Raw genomic sequence first — 22,456 nt, 5'->3', positions numbered from 1 at the left:
CAGACGCCATTGGCCATCCTCCAGTGAAGCTTCCCAATTGTTGATGACTTACCTTGGACACTTTATGGCCTTAAGACTGTAACTTTGTAACTAGATAAACCCCCTTTATAAAAGCTGATTCATTTCTGGTGGCTTGTGAAAAGGTAGCATTAGCAAACTGAAACAATGTCCTATGCAATACACTGAACATAGCTATATTAAAAATTATTGTTTTGTTTACCTGAAATTCTAATTTAACTGGGTGCCCAGCATTTTTACTGGCTAGATCTGACACTCCTACCCACAGTGTACTTTCTACAGCTGAGGATCCAGTTGAGTGGATACATACATAACTTCAGTGAGCTTGGAGCCCAGCACAGAGGAAGGACAGAGAACAATCAGCAGGCTTGGAAAAATGCACCATCTTCCATTATGCTGGTGGGGAAGAATTGAGGGAAGAGCTCAGGCTTCAGAGTCATTTTGATCTGAATTATAATTTATCTCAACTATTAATTAGTAGGGCATATTGTTTTTACCTCCACTGGCCTCAGTTTCTTCACCTCTCTAATGAGGAAAAACGCATACTTTGCTAGGCTTTCTTGAAACACTAACCCTTCTCCAACTTGCATTTCTCTGTCTTCCTTCTCAATAATGGGGGCCTCACTAATGCACTAGACCATATATGGATAGCTCCTTTGAATACATACCACGAAACTCTCAAACCTGGTATCCCCATAGGATTCTAAAATAAATACTGGATTAACCCTTGCCAGACCAGAAAGCCAGACCCTCAGATTATGATGAATTTTTATGTCACATGTTTATGATCACTGATAACTGAAAGGTTAAATGAAATTTCTCATGTGGAATCACCTAGCCATGCCCATACATAATATAATGATCAGCAACTGTTAATTTTCTTTCCTTTATATCTAGTGACAGATGAGTACATGCAAGCTTTATGAATATAAAAGGTCTATATTCACTATATTTGAATATGCAGCACAGCCTTCTGTTTCAAGCCTCACACAAATAATTAAAATGGATAAAATCTTCCTGAGATGTGCAGAGTTTACATGACTTCCTTCACCTGTGTGTGATCCTGTTGGAAACATTAATAAAGGAAATGCAGATAGCATGCACAGGCAGGTTGAAGAACCAAATGCTAAAGGCATGTCCAGGGTTCACAGACATTACTCTTTTTTGGAGCACTAATCCTGAAAGTTTAGCTGTCACTCTATGGAATGCTCTGGAAAATGGCTCCCATTCTGTAAGATAACACCGGGTCCCTACTTTCTAAGGTGAAACAATTAGAACACAATAAAGAAGAGAATATTAATATTCATTTCCTCCTTTCCGGAAGAATCAGGGAGACCTAGACAACCAAAGGGGAAACTGGCAGCATACGGATAAAAAACTCCAGCCAGTAAGGCTGCTCCCAGGAGGAAAAGTCTTTACAACAGCTCATTTTGACTAAGCACTTAATAACCGCCAATCATCCTCCCAACAAGTCTGCGAGACTGGTTATGCCATTATCCCTCTCACACAGACTGGGGACTCCAGGACTAGAGATGATAACTCCCTCACCCAAGGTCATACATAAAGTAAACGGTAGAGCCAGAATTAAACCAGGTCTGTGTGTCCCTTAATGTCAACGTTTGTCACTGTGTAGGTAAAGAGCTTCTACATCAAAATCTTGTTAAGAGCTAAGAAACTTCTTTAAAATGGTGAACAGTGGGACCATCCGAAAGCTACCTAATCAGACACCTAGGGTTGAAGAATAGGAATTTATGTTTTTTTCAAGCTGCCCAGGAGCCTGGGATATGAATAAAAGTTGAATACTGTTGAATTATGTTATTCTGCTTACCTAAGTTTTTCCCCTATTCCCAGTATCTCAAACTGCAACTATGACACTAAGAAAAATCAATTCATGAACAAGTCCATATGAAAAGACCTGGTTTCTCCAGGATCTCTGGACCCCTTCTAGGGCTGCATAGCATACCTGAGTGGCATTTGAAAAATCCTCTTTAGAGTAATCCCACTTTTATGTGCCACAGCTTAAACAGGGGAAATCTCCAGAATGAATATCAGTGACCGAGAGTTACCTAGAACTAAATAATCAATGAGATCTTGGATCTCATTGCTGCTTTGCTTATATTCTTTCTTTTTAATTATCTAAGAAAATTAACAGTTAAGGAACCCACACATCACTTTTAATTCATTTTTAAATCATTAATTCAAAAATATTGATTGAGCTCTTACTTATGTGAAGCATTGGGCTGTGGATGCAATGATAAGCCAGATAGACACCATCGTTGCTATCACAGAACTTATTTTCTAGTGGGCAGACAGATGATAAAAAGTGAACCAATAAATGAATTAGTGATAAACGCTATGGAGGAAGCAAAAGTGGCTAACATGAATGAGATAGGAAATGCATAAAAGAGGATACTCAGGGAAAGTGTCTTAGGAAGTGATTTTTGAAACGAAGGCTGTCTGATGAGAAGGAACCAACCATGTGCAGAAGAGGATAGCTAGTACAAAGGCTCCAAGGTAGGTAGAGCTCGGCCAGTTGGTGGAACAGGGAGAAGAAGGCTGGTGTGGCCAAAACACAGTAAGCTGGGACGAGTGTGGTGGGAAATGCTGTCTGGGAGGAAGGCAGTGCTAGATTCTGGAAGATGTGCCATGCCAGTATATGTGGCTTGGATTTCATTCTAAATCTAGAAAGTTTTATGCAGGGTAATAACATGATTTGATTTATGTTTTAAATAAAAAGTAATACATAATTAAAATTAAATTATAATGAAATTTGCCTTTGTTGATGAGAGCCAATTTTTTCCAAACGCATTGCCTCATCCCGGTCCTGTTTATTCGAACATCTTCATCAGGGTGTTTCTTCCTTCTGTCCATAGAAAGCCTACCCTTCCCCCAGAGATCATTTCTAGGTCCACCTTGCTCACAGATCAGCTGCTTGGCCTTCTCTTCCCACTACGTCCCCAGGCACTCTGCCCTCCCCTCTTTCTCTGCCCCTGACACAGCATTACTTGGCAGGGATCTGTCTATCCCAACTAATTGGTGATATCTGGAAAACTAGGATTATTTCTTATGTGTGTTTGTAATGCCTAGGGTGCCTCTCAAAGAAGGAACATTTGGTGAATATTTAAAGTAAAATCCTTAGCTGGGCCCATTAGCTGGGATTTTTGCATGCAATGCTTTCAGGCAACCTCTAAAAACAGCTACTGACAAAGTAAGCTATTCAGGGGGAAATGGATCACTTCCCTGCTTGAAACCTCTGAAGGCTTCCTTTTACAACAGGATAAAATTGTTCTTCCTTTCAAAGGCATAGAGGGTCACCGTTAGCTTCTCTGACCTACTTGACCAATCACACACCCACTATGCTCTTTTGTGTTTATTACGTTTCTCCAATTACTGGAGATTTCTGGTAGTTTCCCAAAACCTCTGTGCTCTTCCACCTCTTACTGACCTTTGTTCTTACTTATTCCTTTCCCTGTCATTTCCTTCCTCTGTCTCCCAACTCTAGGACCAGTTTTTATTCTTTCACATAAAGTGGTCTCTGACTGCTCTAATGAATTGTGGGCCTGTCTCCCTTTGAGTTCCTCTACCCAGTATTTATCAGCGAAATCCTAGCTCTTTGAGACATGCTTTTCTGGTCAAATAATTCAGGAAATGTTGCCAATCGGAGCCTTCCCATTGAGATTCACGAGTGCAGAGAAGCATACCAAGGGCTCTGTGAAATTCTGCGGTGGAAGTAGGGACCTACTATTGCCCATGTGTATGCAGACTCGAATCCTACTTGTGCAAGTGTGTGAAACACATGTTGACATCCTGCAGATGTTTGGGAAGACTTCATCTGGCCTTTTGTAAAACTCTTCAATTAAAGTCCTTTTCACACTGCATTACAACTGTGCACTGAACTGTGAACTTTCGGTAATCTGTGTCTTACTCATCTACATATCTCTCTGGCCGGGCACAGGGCTGGATGTGCCACAGGAGCTCCGTATATTCTGACTGGATGAACTTTGAGACCACAAAGCTGGCTCTTGTTTATTGAGAAGAGTCAGTATCATTTTCACCTTGATGCATCTGTAGGTGTCCCATGCATCACCTTTCTTTTTTTCTTTCCCATTCCACAGATTCACCCTGACTCTGAGGCAATGGTCAAGGAGAATTGGCTATAAAGGCCCATTTGTTTTTATAACCTCTCATGGAATTATTTTCCAATGGCAATCTGAGTCTCATTGCCATGTTTTTTTCCTTTCCTTTCCCTTCCCTCCCCTCCCCTTCTCTTTTCTTCTTTTCTCTTCCCTTTTCTTCCCTTTTCTTTTTCTGTTATATTCCTGAAGATCTTTGGAACCTACCACTAACTCCTATACATTTTAGATAATTGAAATATGTATGTAATAAACTCAATAAGATCTCAGATTCATATCACAATCCCAAAATTCAATCCTTTCTGTCAGATTTTAATTTTCTCTATCTGATAAAGTAGCAATTAACTCTGGCTATAAAAAGTTCAATAATCTGATGAGTTTAGCTATGTCCTTATTTGTGCCATTAATAAAAATGTTGTCACATGATACTACTAGAAGTTCACTAATGGCTCTTCTTGATCCTTTATATGGAAGTTTATTGCCCCCCTCCAAACCCCTCTCTCTAAATTTATATAATCCAGTTTTCACTGTATCTCATAAGAAATTCATAAGAGTCTGTCCAATGTTTTGGTGAAGTCTATATAGCACCACCTACATAGAAACTCCAACTTTAGTAATTTAGCAGCTTTATAAAAATACCATAATATTAATTTAGCAAATATTTAGTGGTCTGATGTTAGTTTCCAATAAACAGCTTGCTTTTTCTAATAATTCATAAGCAATGTTGTTCTCAGTAACTACAAACAAAACTTTTATTAACTGGTTCTGGAATCTTGTCTCCAAATGTATTTACAGAAATGACTATTTTCTCCTTTGTGAAAATCATAAACTTATCTGCACATTTTTTGATGTATATTTTGGTTATAATCATTCTTCAAGGAAGAATCTCTGAAAGATATTACTTAATCTCACCTGAAATTGCTCTCAGAATTTAATTGATTTGACTTAGCAATTAAGATCTTGATTAGAGACTTTTACATCCACCCACTGGAGGTATCAATATGTGCCAATGACTTAAACTGTCTTTAAGTGTATGGCTAGGGAGTCTCGGGAACACGCAAGTCAAATCAAGATCTCTCTTCATTAAACAACAATAACAAAAAGACTTAGAGGAGCTCCTGTTTAAGAGAGTTGTGTGGTGGGTTGGAGCATTGTTACCCAGGAAAACACGTTCTTAAACTTAATCCATTCCTGTGGGTGTGAACCTTTGTAGATAGGAACTTTCCACGAGACTACTTTGGATAAGGTGTGTCCCAGGATGTGTCTCAATCTCATTACTGAAGGCCTTCAGTAGGGAAGATCACAGAGAGGAAAAAAGGGCCACAGAAGGAGCAGGCAGAAGCTGAAAGTCAACAGAACCTGAAAGAGAAAGGAGAGGCCAGGAGAGGCCACCATGTACATTGCCACGTGACAGAGAAGCCCAGGACCAAGGGTTGCCAGCAAACAGCCCCAGAATGCCAGTCTTTGGGAATAAAGCATTACCTTGATAATGCTTTGATTTGGACTTCTCCTAGCCTCAAAACCGCAAGCCAATAAATGCCCATAGTTTAAGCCAGCTCACATGGTATTTGCTTTAGCAATGAAGAAACCTGAAATATTAGCACTTGTACTGAGACTTATGTTGAATCACAGTATAAAGAGAGAGGAAGTGGTCATAGCCACAAAGAGAAAAATAATTAGAAAACAAGCAAGTATCTTTTAAGCAGAATCTGGGGAAGTCATTGGAAAGATGGTTCAACTCACTCTTCTATTTGGTGAATGCCTATCAGAGTAGATGGATGTGTAAGGACTTTATACCTCAAAGACATTTGATAGTAGCACCATCCAACGAACCTCATTCAGCAGAGTCTGGACCTATCACCAAACCTTCAAATACACTATGGCTTCTACATAGATTATCCCAAAAGAGAGATTGCCCTGATCAGCCTATGTGAGCCTTTTTGTACACTGGGCAGTTATAATTCTAAGGGCACAACGATAAATCAGCCTTTGGTTCAGATATCATTTTCTTGCATCTTGGCTAATGTGAGTTACACTCAAGACTCTTATGACTTCAGGTACTTTGAAAATACTACTTTCAAAACTGTGGACTAGAGTCAGAACTGCATTGCTACTTGAAATGTTACCAGAGCACAACTTCTTTGAGTAACCAAGAAGCCTTCCTGGTGTGACACACACAGCAGTTAGTCACCTACAGAATTCAAAGCTCTGGAGGAAGATAAACTTGACTTCAAATCACAGATTTGCCACTTACTTGCTCTTTAGCTAAGATATTTCAGCAAAATGAGCCTCAGTTTTATCATTTATAAGATAAGGATATGAATAGTTCCTTCCTCATGCATTTTTTTTTGGAGAATTTGATGAGATAATGTAAATCTTGTGGCACATGTCAGGTTTTGAATAATGTTAACTTATATTACTCTGACATATCTGCTTTCCCATGTAGTTTAATATGGCAAAGGGCACAGAAGCAAAACTAAACAAATAATTTCTTCCACAAACGCACATGCACACATTTATTGAGAAATTACCATTTTATTTTACACGTATACCTTATTTTATTGCACTAAGCTTAATTGTGCTCCACATATATTACATTTTTTGCTAATTCAAGGTTTGTGGCAGCCCTGTGTCAAGCAAGTCTATCAGCACCACATTTTCAACACCATGTGCTCACTTTGTGTCTCTGTGTCACATTTTGGTAATTCTCGCGTATTTCAAACTTTTTCATCATTATTACATCTGTTATGGTGATCTGTGATCTGTGATCTTTGATGTCACTATTGTAATTGTTTTGGAGCACCAGAAACTGGGCTCATACAAGATGGGGAATTTAAGTGTACGTTCCGACTGCTCCACCTACCGGCTGTCCCCATCTCTCTCCATCTCCTCAGGCTTCCCTATTTCTGGAAACACAACAATGTTGAAATTAGGCCAGTTAATAGTCTTACAATGACCGTAAATATTCAAGTGAAGGGAAGAGGCACACATCTCTTAATTTAAATCAAAACCTAGAAGTGATAAAGCTTTGTGAGGAAGGCATGCTGAAAGCTGAGATTGGCCAAAAACTAGGCCACTTGTGCAAACGGTTAGCCAAGTTGTGAATGCAAAGGAAAAGTTTGTGAAGGAAATTAAAAGTGAACAACGCAAATGATAAGGAAGTGAAATGGCCTTATTGCTGTTATGGAGAAAGTTTTAGTGGCCTGGATAGAAGATCACACCAGCCACAGCAGTCTCCTAAGCCAAAGCCTGATCCAGAGCAAGGCCCTAACTCTCTTCAATTCTGTAAAGGCTGAGAGAGGTAAAGGAGCTGCAGAAGGAAACTTTGAAGCTAGCAGAGATTGGTTCATGAGGTTTAAGGAAAGAAACCATCTCCATAACATAAAAGTACAAGACGAAGCTGCAAGTGCTGATGTAGAAGTTGTAGCAAGTTATCCAGAAGATCTGGCTAAGATAACTGATGAACATGGCTACACTAAACAACAGATTTTCAATGTAAACAAAACAACATTCTTTTGGAAGATTATGGCATCTAGGACTTTCATAGCTAGAGAGGAGATGTCAATGCCTGGTTTCAAAGCTTCAAAGGACAGGCTGACTCTCTTGTTAGGGGCTAATGTAGGTGGTGACTTTTAGTTGAAGCCAGTGCTCATTTACCATTCTGAAAATCCCAGGGCCCTTAAGAATGATGCTAAATCTACTCTGCCTATGCTCTATAAATGGAACAACAAAGCCTGCATGACAGCACATCTGTTTACAAAATGGTTTATTGAATATTTGAAGTCCACTGTTGAGACCTACTGCTCAGCAAAAGAAAAAGAAAAGATTCCTTTTAAAATATTACTGCTCATTGCCAATGCACCTGGTCACTCAAGAGTTCTGATGGAGATGTACAATGAGATTAATGTTGTTATCATGCCTGCTTGGTGGTTGGAAGCTGTATGTACACCAGAAAAACATGTTCTTAAATTTAATCCATTCATGTGGGTGTGGACCCTGTGTAAGTAGGAAGTTTTCCTAAGGTTACTTCAGTTAAGGAGTGACCCACCTCAATCAAGATGGGTCATAGATCAGGAATCATTTCAACTTTCAAGTCTTATTTTTTAAGAAATACATTCCATAAGGCTATAGCTGCTGTAGATAGAATTCCTCTGATGGACCTAGGCAAAAGAAGCTGAAAACCTTCCAGAAAGGATTCACCATTCTAGATGCCATTCAGAATATTCATGATTCATGGGAGGATGTAAAAAATACCAATATTAATGGGAGTTTGGAAGAAGTTGATTCCAACCGTCATGGATGGCTTTGAGGGGTACAAGGCTTCAGTGGAAGAGGTAACTGCAGATGTGGAGAAAATAGCAAGATAACTAGAATTAGAAGTGGAGCCTGAAGATGTAACTGAACTGCTGCAATCTCATGATAAAACTTTAATGGATGAGGAGTCACTTATGGATGAGCAAAGAAAGTGGTTTCTTAAGATGAAAACTACGCCTGGTGAAGAGGCTGTGAACATTGTTGAAATGACAACAAAGGATTTAGAATATTACATAAACTTTGTGATGAAGCAGTGGCAGGGTTTGAGAGGATTGACTCCAATTTTGGAAGAAATTCTACTGTGAGTAAAATGCTATCAAATAACATTGCATGCTACAGAGAAATCTTCCATGAAAGGAAGAGCCAATCGATGCAGCAAACTTCATTGTTGTCTTATTTTAAGAAATTGCCACAGCCACCCCAACCTTTAGCAATCACCCCCTGATCAGTCAGCAGCCACCAACGTTGAGGACCCACCTTCCACCAGCAAAAAGCTTGTGGCTCACTGATGGCTCAGATGATGGTTTGCATTTTTTATCAATAAAATATTTTTAAATTAAGGTACACTTTTTAGACATAATGCTATTGCACACTTACTAGACTACAGCATAGTGTAAACATAAATTTTACATGCCCTGGGATCCCCAAAAATTTGTGTGACTCACTTTATTTCCACATTTACTTTATTGTGGTGATCTGGAGCCCAACCTGCAATATCTCTGAGTTATGCCTGTATAAGAAAATATGACATATTCAAACGAATAAAAGCATTTTATTCCAAATAAGGTTAATTTGGGGACTTCAGCCTGGAGTAACAGGGTCCTAGTGTCCATATATCTAATGCCTATTTGCAAATTAGGGAAGAAACATGAATTCATTTGACTGGCATATGAGCCTGTTATATTTAAAGGGAAAATATGCAAATTCATTTATAATATGTAGGGTACCTTTAAGGGAAATATGTCCACTTCATATCATCCATATAGAAGTATAAACTGTTCACGTCTCTAGAGATTATCTTCAGTGCTCACTAAAATACCCTAAAATCAATTTTATTACATGAGAGGATGAAGGGATACTCAATATATGTTGGAGTCTGAAGTAATAACTTTATTAATTCTGAACCAATGTATATATATTAAGAATATACAATTTAGAGGATATCACATTTCTAGCCCTCTTCCTATAGAAAAATCAGCGTTTCTTTCTCTACTTTTTATTTCACTTTAAAAATATGGAGATCATCTTTGAATGAATTTTCCAAATTTTAGTGAAAAATATGATTTTTCCCAAGTTCTAGAAATATTGTTTTAAAAAATATCTACACCAGAGTTTACCCAATCAGACTTTGCATAAATATAATGTTATCCTAAAAACAGTGTCAAATCACAAATAAAACATTTAACTGTCAGAGTTCATTTCATGTTTTCAGATGACAATGAATGAAATTTGCATGAAATATCTTCCATACAATCTTTAGCTCTCCCAGTTGTTTGCTAATATGTCCACAAACGGCATTGCACCTGCTTTCATACAAAGATCTTTGATGCTAAAGCATCAGGGCATTGTCAGAGAAAAAGCTATGTAACAAATAGCTCAAAGGAACATAATGAGATATGTTTCATGTTTGAGCACCTGACACAATAGCCAGATATTTCTCAGATGAGAAATGTTTCTTCAGGATCAATGTGCCTTTCAAACATGACCTAACTGACATGCCATTTGGCCACCTGTCTCATCTGGATGATGGGTTAGTTTGCTCGCAGAACTCAGTGGGCTCTTGTGCTTATCAAGAAGTTTGTCCACTTCATTCTCTGATACTCTTACACTGTGAGGGAAAGTTGAAACATCTAGCCTTAAAAAAATCTCAATTCTCCTTTATGCCAAAATGAATGAGTAGCTTATGACTGCAGTTCAAGAAACATTTTTTGGTTATTGGTTTAACATCAACTCTTTTACATTTTTCCACAAACAATTCTATGTTTTAGGCACCTCCAAATTCCCTACTTATGCCAGTTAACTTTGATTTTTAACTGATACCATATTCCAGAGCAGTGTTTGTTGTTGAAATTTCCATTGCACCAGTCCCAGAAGCATCATTAAGAAAAATTCATGAATATAATTAAGGAAAAATCTATTTTAATCCTGACAGCTTTATGGACATTAGGTTTGGCATGGCTTGTTTGATAGGATAATTATTCCTTGAAATTAATAAATCAATTCAGAAAAGCTTTTTGGTATTGAGTGTTTTTATAAAAGTTGATATCCTCTCTCCAGGCTTGAAGGGGTGACCCTGGAGATCATGGATCCAGAGAAAAAGAGGAAAAATAGCAGGGTTCAACCTGACATGGATCCAACAAGGGGCTGGTATAGATTTGAGACCATGGCGTTACTTAGATCACCTAATCTGCCTTAGCTAGTATTCAGCTTTAACATGTCCTTCCCTCTGTCTCTGAACTTCCCAAGCATATTTAATTGCTTCCTCTTTTATTTTTTTTATCCTGGTATCTTGTCTATGCCATGTTTATAACACTCATTATATTACCTCACTTAAGTGTGGCCTTCTCTCTTATCCGTCTTAGAGCCCTTGGATGTTAACAGATGTGGATTATATTTCTGTATCTTCAATATCTTATACAACAACAGGAATATAGTGGGTGTGATAAATACAGGTTGAAAAATAATAATTGTACTTTTAAGCTTATGATGTAGAGTTCGCTGCTATAAATAGGAATTTGTTAAACAGTATGAATGATTCAGATTTTGAGTCTGATTAATACACATATACATAGAACCAGCCATTCAGAGTATAAGGACTTGGGGAAAAGTATGTTTCATATCATTATTTTTTGACCCATGTTCTAAATCTAGGAAAGATGAAATTAAGATTGTCCCAAAGCAAAAATGATGAAAGTTGAAGATATTCCAGAATTCATTAAAGCAGAACTGGCCCACCAATAAATTGACATGTTAATTTATGTTTATGACTAAATTTCTGCTTTCAGCTGAATTTTTACCCTGAGAGGCCATATTCCTGGGATGATAGCACCATCAATGGAAGGAATTTTACTCATATGGGCTCTGTGTATTATAATCTATGGATTATAATCACCATTTAAATCTGAAAATATTTGTTCCCAAAGAAACAAGCAAAATTCTATACATTCAGTTAGAGCAACCTGTGGGGGGTAAGCTGTGTTTAGAAAACAGTTTATCCAGTAAGTCTATAAACCTATTCACCATTGCAAATAATCCTTTATTAGTTGCCATCACCTGTTCGCATACTACCCACAACTGACTCTGAATTGTTGCCCAACCCCTTCCCTCAGAGCCAATCCTCACTGCTGGAGGAAAATATTCACACTCCAAAGACTCATGCCCTGCAAGCCTTTCTAGTAATGATTTGACTCTGACTTTTGAAATTCAAATTGATGAACTACACTATAACCTATTATTTTTCATACCAGTAACTAAATCCCTTCAAATGAGTTTTAAGACAAAACTCTTAATATATATCCTGATTCCGTAGTAAATTGGTATACCAAAGGTACCAGAGCCACTGGAGGTCCTCAGGGAAAGCTCAATAGGATAGAAGCTGCTTTCTTTTTTTAACAGTAATAATTAATCTATGTGTAGCAATTTTCATTTGCTATTAGCTCACTATGGCCACGCTGCTTAAGTGTCTGCAGCTCCCCTACCCCAACCACCAGCCACATGTTTCCTTTATCTGTGGTCCTTTGGATGCACAGTTCACAGAACTTCTAGGCTCCAACGCAGCAATCATCACAGATCAGTGGAGGCAAATCTCTCTGGCCACTAATTTCAGTGCCAACTCTTCTCAAAATGACTGTTGATTTTCATACGTCCATGCCTTTCATCCTCATTGTCATCAGTCAAACCGTCCTCAACAAATAATTTCTACTCTATGGCACAGCGATGTCCATAATTTTCTGTAATTGCCAGCCCATGTCCCAGCTCTCTGCACACCTTCCACTGCCTAACCTTCCACTTGCCCCTGAAATTTCTGATCCACATCCAGCAACCCCCTTGCATTCCTCAATCTCTTCTCTAATCCCTCCTATTTTAACTGTGACCTGGATCTTGCTTGAGAAATCCAATTCTCCATCCCTCTCAAAAGCTGTTTTTATTTTCTCACATCCTCAAAGTTGTGTGTCTTCTTCCTGGCTCCTAAAGGACCCCTTCTCCTCCCTCTTGTGAAAAAATACCTGTTTCTTTAAAGTTTATGCCATTGTCATGAAGGCAGAGATTATTAAAAAGCATTTCCTCTTTTCCCTCAGCATTAGGAGGGTTTGATTTTCCAGCTACTCTTGTAGTAAAATGGGTCAATGTGACTGAAATCTAGCTAAAAGAATGCAAAGAGAAAACTGGCATGGGCCTTTAGGGGCAAAGCTTTGAAGAAATGGGTAGGAACCTGCTATATTCTTTCCTACTATTTATTTATTCCTACTATTTATTGGCTAGATGCAGAAACAAAAACAAGCAAAGAAACAAAAAACCGTTAGTTGATACGGAAGCCACCAGCTAGAAGTACAGATACCTGATTCACTACTTGGTTGAAAGCCAGTCAATAACTGATCAGGAACACCTATACTACCTTGGGCAGAAAATAAACAGCAGCAGGAAATAAATTGCTATCGTGTTTGAGCTGTTGTAATAGTTTGAGTTCTATTTGCTTACGTAGCTGACATTACCCTTAGCTATATGTAACAAACCCTTTTCACTGTCTTCCAGCAAGACTGTCGTGTACTCCATCTCATTTATTGGAGACTTCGGCATATGGCAAACAATTTTTCTGCCTTTCCTAAGCCTATCATCATCATGAGTAACTGTTAATACCTACTTTGACAACCTATCCCAAACCATGGCCTCTCAGATCCTTGACCTCTTGTTTCAAATTATTTTTCACTCTACTCCAATTCAGCCATGCACTCTCATAGGCCTACTTTGAAATTGCCATCTGCTATAACTCTCCCATCTCCAAAATCATTATCAACCAATCTGCCATATGACTACAATCGCCCCTCCTTCCCACCAGCTTGTTCAAGTACTCTAATGATGACTAGTCATTGACTTCATTGAGATAGCCATCTTTATTTCACTAACTTCCTCTCCTACCTTGCATTCCATAGTGCTTCATTTGAATACTATCCTGAATTCTATTGCCCTTCTGAGTTTTTGTCATATCAATTTAGCAAAACCCCAAACCTGCAGAATTGAGCTATTTTTTCTAGGATCTGATACCCAAACAATGGCGCACTAGCGAATAATATTGCCCAATAGGAAAGATGAATTCCAGTATAAACATACAATAATTAATTTCCTACTGACTCTCAAACTTCCAGCAATACAAGCACCAACTTGACATCTCTTAGATTTATAAAAGGCACCCCAAACTCAACATGTCCACACCTAATCTAATAAGCATCTCCCATAAATACGTTCTTCTTTCAATATTCTTTCTCAGCAAATGGTCCAGCCACTTATCCAAATACACAAACCAAGATCCCTGAAGTCACCTTTGATATCCTTTTCTTCCAGCCTGTAAGCTCAATTCCTCTCAAATACTTGTTGATATCACTTCCTAAATATCTATGAACTTTTCCCCATCTCTTCCATCATCACAGTAATCCAGTCTAATACCATTTTACTTGGAGCAGGTCATATGAAACTTTAAATTTTATATTTATTAGTTTTATTACCTGAATTATATCTGTAAGCTTACTAGACTGTAAATTCCATCAAACCAGGTTTTCTGACATTTTTACTCACACTTTATCTCTAGCATCTTACATTTTTTTTCTTTGCTTATACTAAACACTCAATTAAATATTTGCTAAGTGAATGGCCAAAAGAATGAATGATACAAGTAAATGTGTAAGTGTTATCACATTAAACATAGGCACGTATGAAACAAGTATTTATATCCATATAATATACGTGAAAAATCTGAGGTTCAACAAAGACCAAACAAGCAGAGCATGATGGAATTTGGATTCAAATCGGGTCTTCTCAATTTTGCAAACTCTAACTCCTGAGTAGTATTCCCTTATAGCAGCATGGGCATCAAACTTATGATTGGTCTTTTTCTTTTACTTAGGATTTAGACTCAGAGAATTAGGTCAAATTGTTAATGCAGTTATCTGTGAATATATTTAAAAATGCCAAAAAAGGCATTCTACTGTTTTTTTTTTAAAATGAGCCATTTAATGTAAACACTTTACAAAGAAATATTTCAATCAATTTTGTAAATGGAAATGTTTGTATAGATCCCACCCCAAAGTAAGATTGATACAGAAATATATCCGAAGTAGTCATCATGCAAGGGGAAAAGGAATTAGGGAAGGAAATAAAATCTGACATTTTAAAAACCATTACCACTGTTTTCTATCATTCTTGAGTGTTTGTTATGGTGCAACCATTGTGCTAAGCAAATTACATGTACAGTAAAACAGGAACTATTATTATCTCTATTTTATACATAAGAAAACTGAGGATTAAAGGAATCAGTCTAAGCCAGGAAGAAAATCCAATTTCTGTGTGATTCCAGAAGCTGCACTTAGCATTAAATTGCCTTCCCAATAAGTCATTAAGTGTTTCAATTTAAGCCATTACTTCGTGAAAAATCAACACAAACATTTTTTATTACTAATTGCATCTGATAACAAGGCATTTCAATTATAATCAGATGGGGTATGAGAGTACTATGTACATTATAAAACAGCATTTCCAGGATATTTAAGGAGCAAAGTGTTTAGTCTTACCCATGAATTCAATCCCCAAGTGGTCTGCTGTACCCAAGTCAGCATGTAAGGAAGAGAAACAGAAGAGAAAAAGGTTAGAAAAATTTTGCATGGAATACAATTCTTATAAGACTGACCCTCTATGGTAAGGAATGTATCTCAATTTTAACACCATGTCTGCTTGAAAAAAAATAATTTACACACTTGTCAAAAATTTGGGGTGCTCTGAATACTGTTCGATATTTCCCCAAAGCCTCTGAGCTATAGCCTGGAATTTTAGATGGAGTCATATTGCATAAATTAGCAAGTTTGCTAAGTGAAATTTTGGGAAAAATATAGGAACCATTCACACAAGGAATATTGGGTACTACTTTTATCTTAAGAACCCATGATATTTTATTTAGAATAATTCCTTGTTCCACATAAACTTATTTGATCCTCTATGTTAAGAATAAGAATGAGTAAGGAAATAACTTTTTTGCAGGACAGGCCCTAACTCAGGTACTTTTCACCTGTCACTTTTACACCAAAGCAGTGGTGGTGTTTTTTGTTTTTCATTTATTTTTCATGTGTTAGATGAGAAAACTGTGCTTCAGTGAGACTTACAGACTTACACAGATCACAGAATCAGACTCAGGGACAGAACCAGGACACAGCTTGTCTATCTTATTCTGAAGGCCTGTCTCAGTTTACCAGGGCTGCTATGACAAATACCACACAGTGGGCTGGCTTGACAACAGGAACTTATTGGCTCATAATCTTGGAAGCTAGAAGTTCAACATCAAGGTACTGGCTGGGCTCGTTTTCTCTGGGAGTCTGTAGTGTTCCTGCAATTCTCCATCACATGGTGATCCTTCTCTCTCTCCCTCCCTCCCTCTCTCTCTCTCTCCCTCTCTCTCTGTCTCTCTCTCTCTCTTTCTCCCCTTGTATCTCTTCCTCTGATTTCTGCTGACTCTTGGCCTCTTTAGACTGTGTCTGAATTTTCTCTGCTTATATTGATTCCATCATATGGACTAAGGCTCACCCTGGTTCAATTTGGCATCATCTAATCATCAAAGATCCTATTCATCAATGAGTCCACAATTCAACAAATAAAAACATTGTTAAAGGTCCTATTTACAAATGGGTTCACACCCTTAGGACTAGAGGTGAGGACTTGAACATGCCTTTATGTGGGACATGATTCAATCCCCCAACAAGCCCCATGACTGCACGTCCTATCAAAAACAAATAAAAGATGCATCCATGTCTGTTCTGTGTCCATGTTGACAGCAGACAATCTGGACCTGCTAATGTCTGCCTGTTATCAGCACTGTGAAAAACCATGCCAGGCTGACACCCAGGCATTCAACCTCAGAGTTTAGTTTATTTAAAAGGAGCTTTATTTTAATCATTCGAGTATTCATTATTTCATTCACTTTTTGTTATTTCACTGCATTATTTAATGATGGTTTCTGTTACAGTGTTACAGTAATATGTTTCTTTCTTTTTTTTTTTTTTTTTTTTTTGGGTCTCAAACCATGTTAAGCGTTACAGTTTACATCCACTTCACAGGCTACTGTCAGGAAACAGGAATTTCTAACAAGCACTCTTAAAAATATATCTTATGTGCAATTTAAGTATGTTACACTCCAACATAAAACATTTAAAGATTTGAAAAGTTTCTACTGTAGTACCCGCCAAGCTTGGCATCAGCTAAATGGCTAATATTGTTTTTAAAGGTGTGAAGTACATCTATTTTTTTTAGAAGGAAAGACAAGTTTTGAAGGGGCAATGGTATGCAACACAAAAACAATCATTTTTAGATCAGCATCATACACTTTATAATACACTCATATTTATACACAAATTCATGTTTACAAGTACAAAAGGCAAAGAATCTAAGCAACTGCATAAACTACATTCAATAGTTAATACTATTGTCCCCATTCCCTATTTTCTAAATCCAGAAAAAAACTGTAAATGCTGTCCCCGTACGGAGACGTCTCTTTTAGAAGTTGGAGACCGTCTGTAGTTCTGCACATGTCTGGGTTTCCACAGAACTGAACTGAGACTCCATGGTGTTCCAGGCCAAATCGGCTAGCAGGAAGTCATCCATGGCTGTTTGAGTTTCATTGCTGGTGAAAAACAAACTCCCCAGGGTTTCAAAACAGGAATTCATGGTTTGTGTTTCTGTACTGTTCAACTGAACTTTGCTTTCTAGAGCAGGTAGGTTTTTGGTGGAAGTCCCTTCTGTTTGGGTTTCTGTGTCAGATGAATCAGTGCTCATGGAGAAGCTGGAGTGTTTCAGAATACTGCCCAGAGGCAGATGAGGGCTGCTGTCTAAAAAGAAGTTTAAGTCTGTCTGTGTCTGTGTATCAAACATTTCAAGGCCTAAGAAGTTGGCATTTCCCCTACAACTGTAGGACTGAGCAGAGGTGTCTGCAAGTAAAAAGTCCGTTTGGGTCTCGATGTCCAGGGATTCCAAGACTGGTTCAGTGTTCATATTGCTGAGTTCACTCTCTTCCGTTTGAGTTTGGATATTTGAGGCTGAAAAGAACTCTTCGATATCAAAATCTATTCCGGGATTTTGTGTCGGGCCAGATGAGAGCTGCGTGTCGGGTTCAGTGTTTGTGTCAGACAGAAGACTGAGATTATCCAACGTCTGACCCGGCAGGTTACTTGACAAGATGTTTTCTAAATCACTTAATAAATCTATGGTTTGGGTCTGATTATCTGTCATGTTTTGTGAAGGAAGAATACTATTCTGCTCATTGAAGTTTATAATTGATGCAGATTTCTCAATATCTTGATTTAAAGTCTTAGGATCATTCTGAGATAACAATCCATGAGTTATAGTATCTGCTACCAAACTGTTGCTTATAATACTGTCTGTAGAAACCCTGTAGGATGAATGGACATTCTCAAAAATGTCCCCACACATTATTGCTTGGTCCATGTGTACCCCATCATCTGTGGAACTTTGCACTCCACTGGTTTGCGTTTCTCTGGAGATCCCACCTGACTGGAAACAATCATCTAAAAAAGCATCGGTCTGAGCAGCTATAGATGAAGTTACTTTAGAACTAGGTAACAATGTCTGAGTATGAACACTAATGGGAAGTGAAACTTGAGAACCAAATGTCAAATCAGTTTGAGAACAGGACGATACGGAGGAGTCTGGGGAAGCCCACTGGGCAGAAGGCAGGAAGCTTGGTGAGCCGTAAGACAGATCTGTCTGCACGTTGATGGAAGAAATGTTGTGCTTCTGACATGTGTTCCCTAGTTGTTGTAAAGAAGGAGGTGGACTTTTACCCAAGTTCACCTGAACACCTGTACTGACTGGCTCGACAGCAATGGGATTCACAATTTTGGGGAGAGGCAGGCTCTCCTTAAGAGAGCAAGCCTCTGAATCTAGGCCGAGGATCAGGGTTCCAATGGACAAGGGGAGTAAGTGAACGGCGCCCATGGCAGAGCCCTGGTGATCCACACCCACTACCACAGGCTGGGCCGAAGAGTCGGCTGTAGTGGGCACAAAGACAGGCACAGGAGAAAACTGCATCACAGGCAATTTAACCAAAGCCACTTTGGGCTTTGGTAGAAGCAACTTCTGAGGATATCTTGGAGGTGTTTTAAGAGTCTGTTTTCTGGCATTAGAGCTGCAAGAGTCTTCAAAGGAAGCCACTACCTTTATTTCCGAAGTTTCTAATTCTTGAGTGTCTGGTCTAGAAGTTGGTTTATTGATCAATGATTCAACGGTCTTTTTTGACAACTTCTGGTTGTTTGTGGAGTTCTCCATTTTCCTTTTCTTACTAGGTGGATCCCTGTGCTCAGCAGGGATCTCATGGCCAGTTCGGTAGATGTGTGACTGCAAGGCAGTTCTGCTGGCATAAGGACAGCCACATGTGCACTGGAAGGTCTTGCCACAACCCTCTGCATGTCTTTTCAAGTCCCATTCAGTACCGTAAGAATTGCTGCACTTACTACATTTATGCTTCTTTTCAGCATGCATTTTCATAAAGTGCTGTTTTACAAGAGAGAATTGAGAAAATGGTCTGTCAGGGCCTCTGGGGCATCCTTCAATTGGACAACAGTAGAATTTCGGTACAGTTTTCAAATCTTTCCTTACTGTTGGATTTACTATGCCGTCCTGCAGGCGGTGGCTCTTGACCAGGTGCACGTTGAGCGCGGGGCTGTTGGGCAGGATCTTGCCGCAGCCGCGCACGGTGCACAAGACGTTGGTGCGCACGGCCCGGGACAGCTCGCTCACCGACGGCTGGATCAGCTCCCGGGCAGGCAGCGCTGGAGATGCGGGCTGCTGCCTCGCCGCTGCGGGCCGCGGTCGGCTGCCCCTCAGCCGTCCCGGGGGACCCCACCGCCGCCGCCCCAGAGGCCGCCATGGCTCCCACCAGTAATGTTTCTTAAGTGAGAATAAGTGAATGAAAAACACGTTACAAATATATTCATTTCCAAAACTAATTGCTGGGCTTCCTTTAAAGAGTTCTTTATTTAGCAAATAAGCTTTTCCTTTTTAGAAAACATACATTATTTCCTTGAATATTTCAATGCCTTTCCTAATTGTAAAAATTTCATTTTTAAGTGATTAGTACCTATTTTAACTGTGAAATGCCTACTTATTAAAGAGAAAAGATGATAATGTTTCTGAAAAGCGAATTCATTTCTTCCTTCACCGGGCATCTCGACTGCTTGCTCGGTGTTAATATGCACCAGGATGGATATCTGGCACATTTTCATGAAAAAATAGAATTCTTGTTCTCAAGAGTTCAGAAATCAGTGGGAACCCAACAGAGCAAAACCTCTGATCTGTAATAAGTGTCATAATAGAAAAACAGAGAATGTGCACTGGATGCAGAGACCAAGGAACCACAGGTCTGCTTAGGGAAGAAGCAAATGTGCTATGTGAAAGAATGGGATTTGTAGAAATGTTGACGAGGTCATGCTGGGATTCTTTTGCTTCCTGACCGTGTAGATCTGAGATGCCAGAGAAAGACTAGAATTGTGGTATTTAATTACAGGGATTTGTATGAGATTACCTATCATGAAACTAAAGGTAAGGAAAAAAGACATTAAAAATTCTTTGCATACCAATAAAAAAGTTACACAGAAAATAAGGTTCAGGAAGGAAATAGAGCAAGGAAAGTGTATAGAAATCAGAGAGGAGAGCTTGGTAAATAGACCACAAACGTTTGGTGAAATGGCTGGTCAATTAGAAAGCCATTAACATCAGCTTGATTGAACAAGAACTTTCTGGTGAGCAGAGATCCCTCAGTAATAGCTGCCTGTCTTCTGTTTTGCTGGCAGGTGTAACTAAGAGCCACTCTTTTATTCTCCTACGATCTGTGCATCTCCACTTCTGTAGGTGGCAGGGGATGTAAAGAATTGAGCTTTGTGAATCTGGAGAGAGTGCTACGAAGCAAGTGGCATGCTTATTAAATCTGAGGTCAATCTGAATATTTAATACATCATAAAGAACTCATGACCAAGGCTTTGCACAGAACAGAGACAGAACCCAGAACTTGAAAATTATTCAAAAACTGAAAGGTACAAGTAGGAATCTTCAGGAAATGAAGTTTGACTCCTCTTATAACAGAAAAGTTACATCTAATTATTAAGGTTAAAAATTCTCAGAAATGCTATCAAGCAACTTAATATTTATACTCTTGGATTTTATAGGGAAATTATTTATTATTTTTTATAATGAGATTCTTGGGAACTGACACAACTGAACACACATATAAAAAGTCAGATCTTATTTGCACTCCCTTTCTCAAGCACATACACACACACACACATGCATGGGTACACACACAGACACACAAATTTCCATCGAAACACTGTGATCACTACTTGGGGTTGGAAGATATGACAGGCTTTTGTTCATAAAGAAAGATCAATGAAAATCTGTGAAAAGCAGAACACAGAAAAGCAATAGATTTTGTCAACTGGGTCTTACACAGAACATAAACCACAGTGTTTTCATAACCCTCCATTGTTATTTCTCATAACAAACAACCTGTTTGGGGATACTCAGGCCCACAGGAAATCGTGAAAAGGTCTGAGATGACAGTTAATCCACTAATAACTAATTTATTCATTCATCCAACATGTTATATGCCAAAAGCATATAAGTAATAGGTATAAGAAGGGGTACAAAATTTAAGCAAAACAGTTTTATCTCCCCTTAGCACATATTGTGACATATAATCTTCATCTTTTAAACAATTAATTAACATTTATATGTAAAAATGTGTTTATTTGGAATAGTCACAACTTTGGACTTTACGGCATTGGCTAACACTTACTGAGCACTTATTGTGTGTCACCAGGACACTGCTTTAATTTTACTTTGCAACAATTCAGGAGATTTACATGAGAAACTGAGGCACAGAAGGGTCAATTAGCTTTCCCCAAACCGCACTGCTAGTAAGTAGTTGGGACACAGCTGAGCCTACACAGCTTGATTTTTAGCCACAAATTTTACTCAGGGTTTCTATATACCCTCCCCATGAAGAAAGAGCTAAGATTATCAGACAGTGAGATTTTAAGGGAGGAAAAAGAGAACAAATTGTTTTCAAGCATCCTCAGGCACTGTAGAAGCACCACTTATTTACTTATTCACCCAAAGTTTATTAAGGAAGTCCTGAATATAATCTAGGTAGACAGAGGATATAAAGGAAAACAACTGCTCCCTGTCTCTAAGGAATCAGTTATGCAAATCATTAATATTTCTTCTTTGGTTACTAAGATTTCTTCAAGGTGAGGCTGTCCTTGTCGAAATGCTTGTACATTCAGGAAGGGAGATATAAAAGCCTGTCTGATTATATGCTGTTTGCAGTTTGCTAAAGCTACCATTATGCAAAATGCCAGAAATGGATTGGCTTTTATAAACGGGATTTATTAGGTTACAAATTTATAGTTGTAAGGCCATAAAAGTGTCCAAACTGAGGGATCAGCAAGATAATACCTCACTGAAGAAAGGTCAATGGCCTCTGGAACAACTCTGTCAGATGGGAAGGCGCATTGCTGGTATCTGCTAGTCCTTTGCTCCTGGGTTCTGGTTTCAAAATGGCTTTCTCCAAAATGTCTCTGGGCTTCTGTCTCTCTTAGCTCCTCGCTCTCAGTTTCTGTGCATCCTTGCTTGTTCTCCCAGGGCATTTCTCTCTAAATATCTGGGGGGGGGGGTTCTCTCTTAGCTTCTCTGGGGCAAACTCTGGGCTTCATCTCTTAGCA

The 22,456-nt window shown here is 38.7% G+C and overlaps 2 protein-coding genes across 2 annotated transcripts in view; both read right to left on the bottom strand.

Annotated features, from left to right (window-relative positions):
- Positions 1-22,456, bottom strand: part of NRG3 (neuregulin 3) — a 1,038,857-nt gene that overhangs the window by 118,229 nt on the left and 898,172 nt on the right. The window contains exon 4 of the mRNA XM_037805143.1: positions 15,248-15,274. Coding sequence (XP_037661071.1) covers positions 15,248-15,274 — 27 coding nt within the window. The remainder of the gene's footprint in view (positions 1-15,247; positions 15,275-22,456) is intronic.
- Positions 16,797-19,344, bottom strand: LOC119510785 (ATM interactor-like). Its single transcript, XM_037805142.1, has one exon. The coding sequence runs from the start codon at positions 19,221-19,223 to the stop codon at positions 17,217-17,219; it is 2,007 nt and encodes a 668-aa protein (XP_037661070.1). The 5' UTR covers positions 19,224-19,344; the 3' UTR covers positions 16,797-17,216.

The sequence above is a fragment of the Choloepus didactylus genome, chromosome 15 (genome assembly GCF_015220235.1).
Source record: "Choloepus didactylus isolate mChoDid1 chromosome 15, mChoDid1.pri, whole genome shotgun sequence".
NCBI classification, from domain to species: Eukaryota; Metazoa; Chordata; class Mammalia; order Pilosa; family Megalonychidae; genus Choloepus; species Choloepus didactylus.
Note: the sequence above shows the minus strand (reverse complement) of the source record. Positions and strands in the feature narration are given on the sequence as shown.

Excerpts from the sequence above, each read along its gene's own strand:
- LOC119510785 (XM_037805142.1), bottom strand. The coding sequence starts at position 19,223 with ATGAAAATGCATGCTGAAAAGAAGCATAAATGTAGTAAGTGCAGCAAT.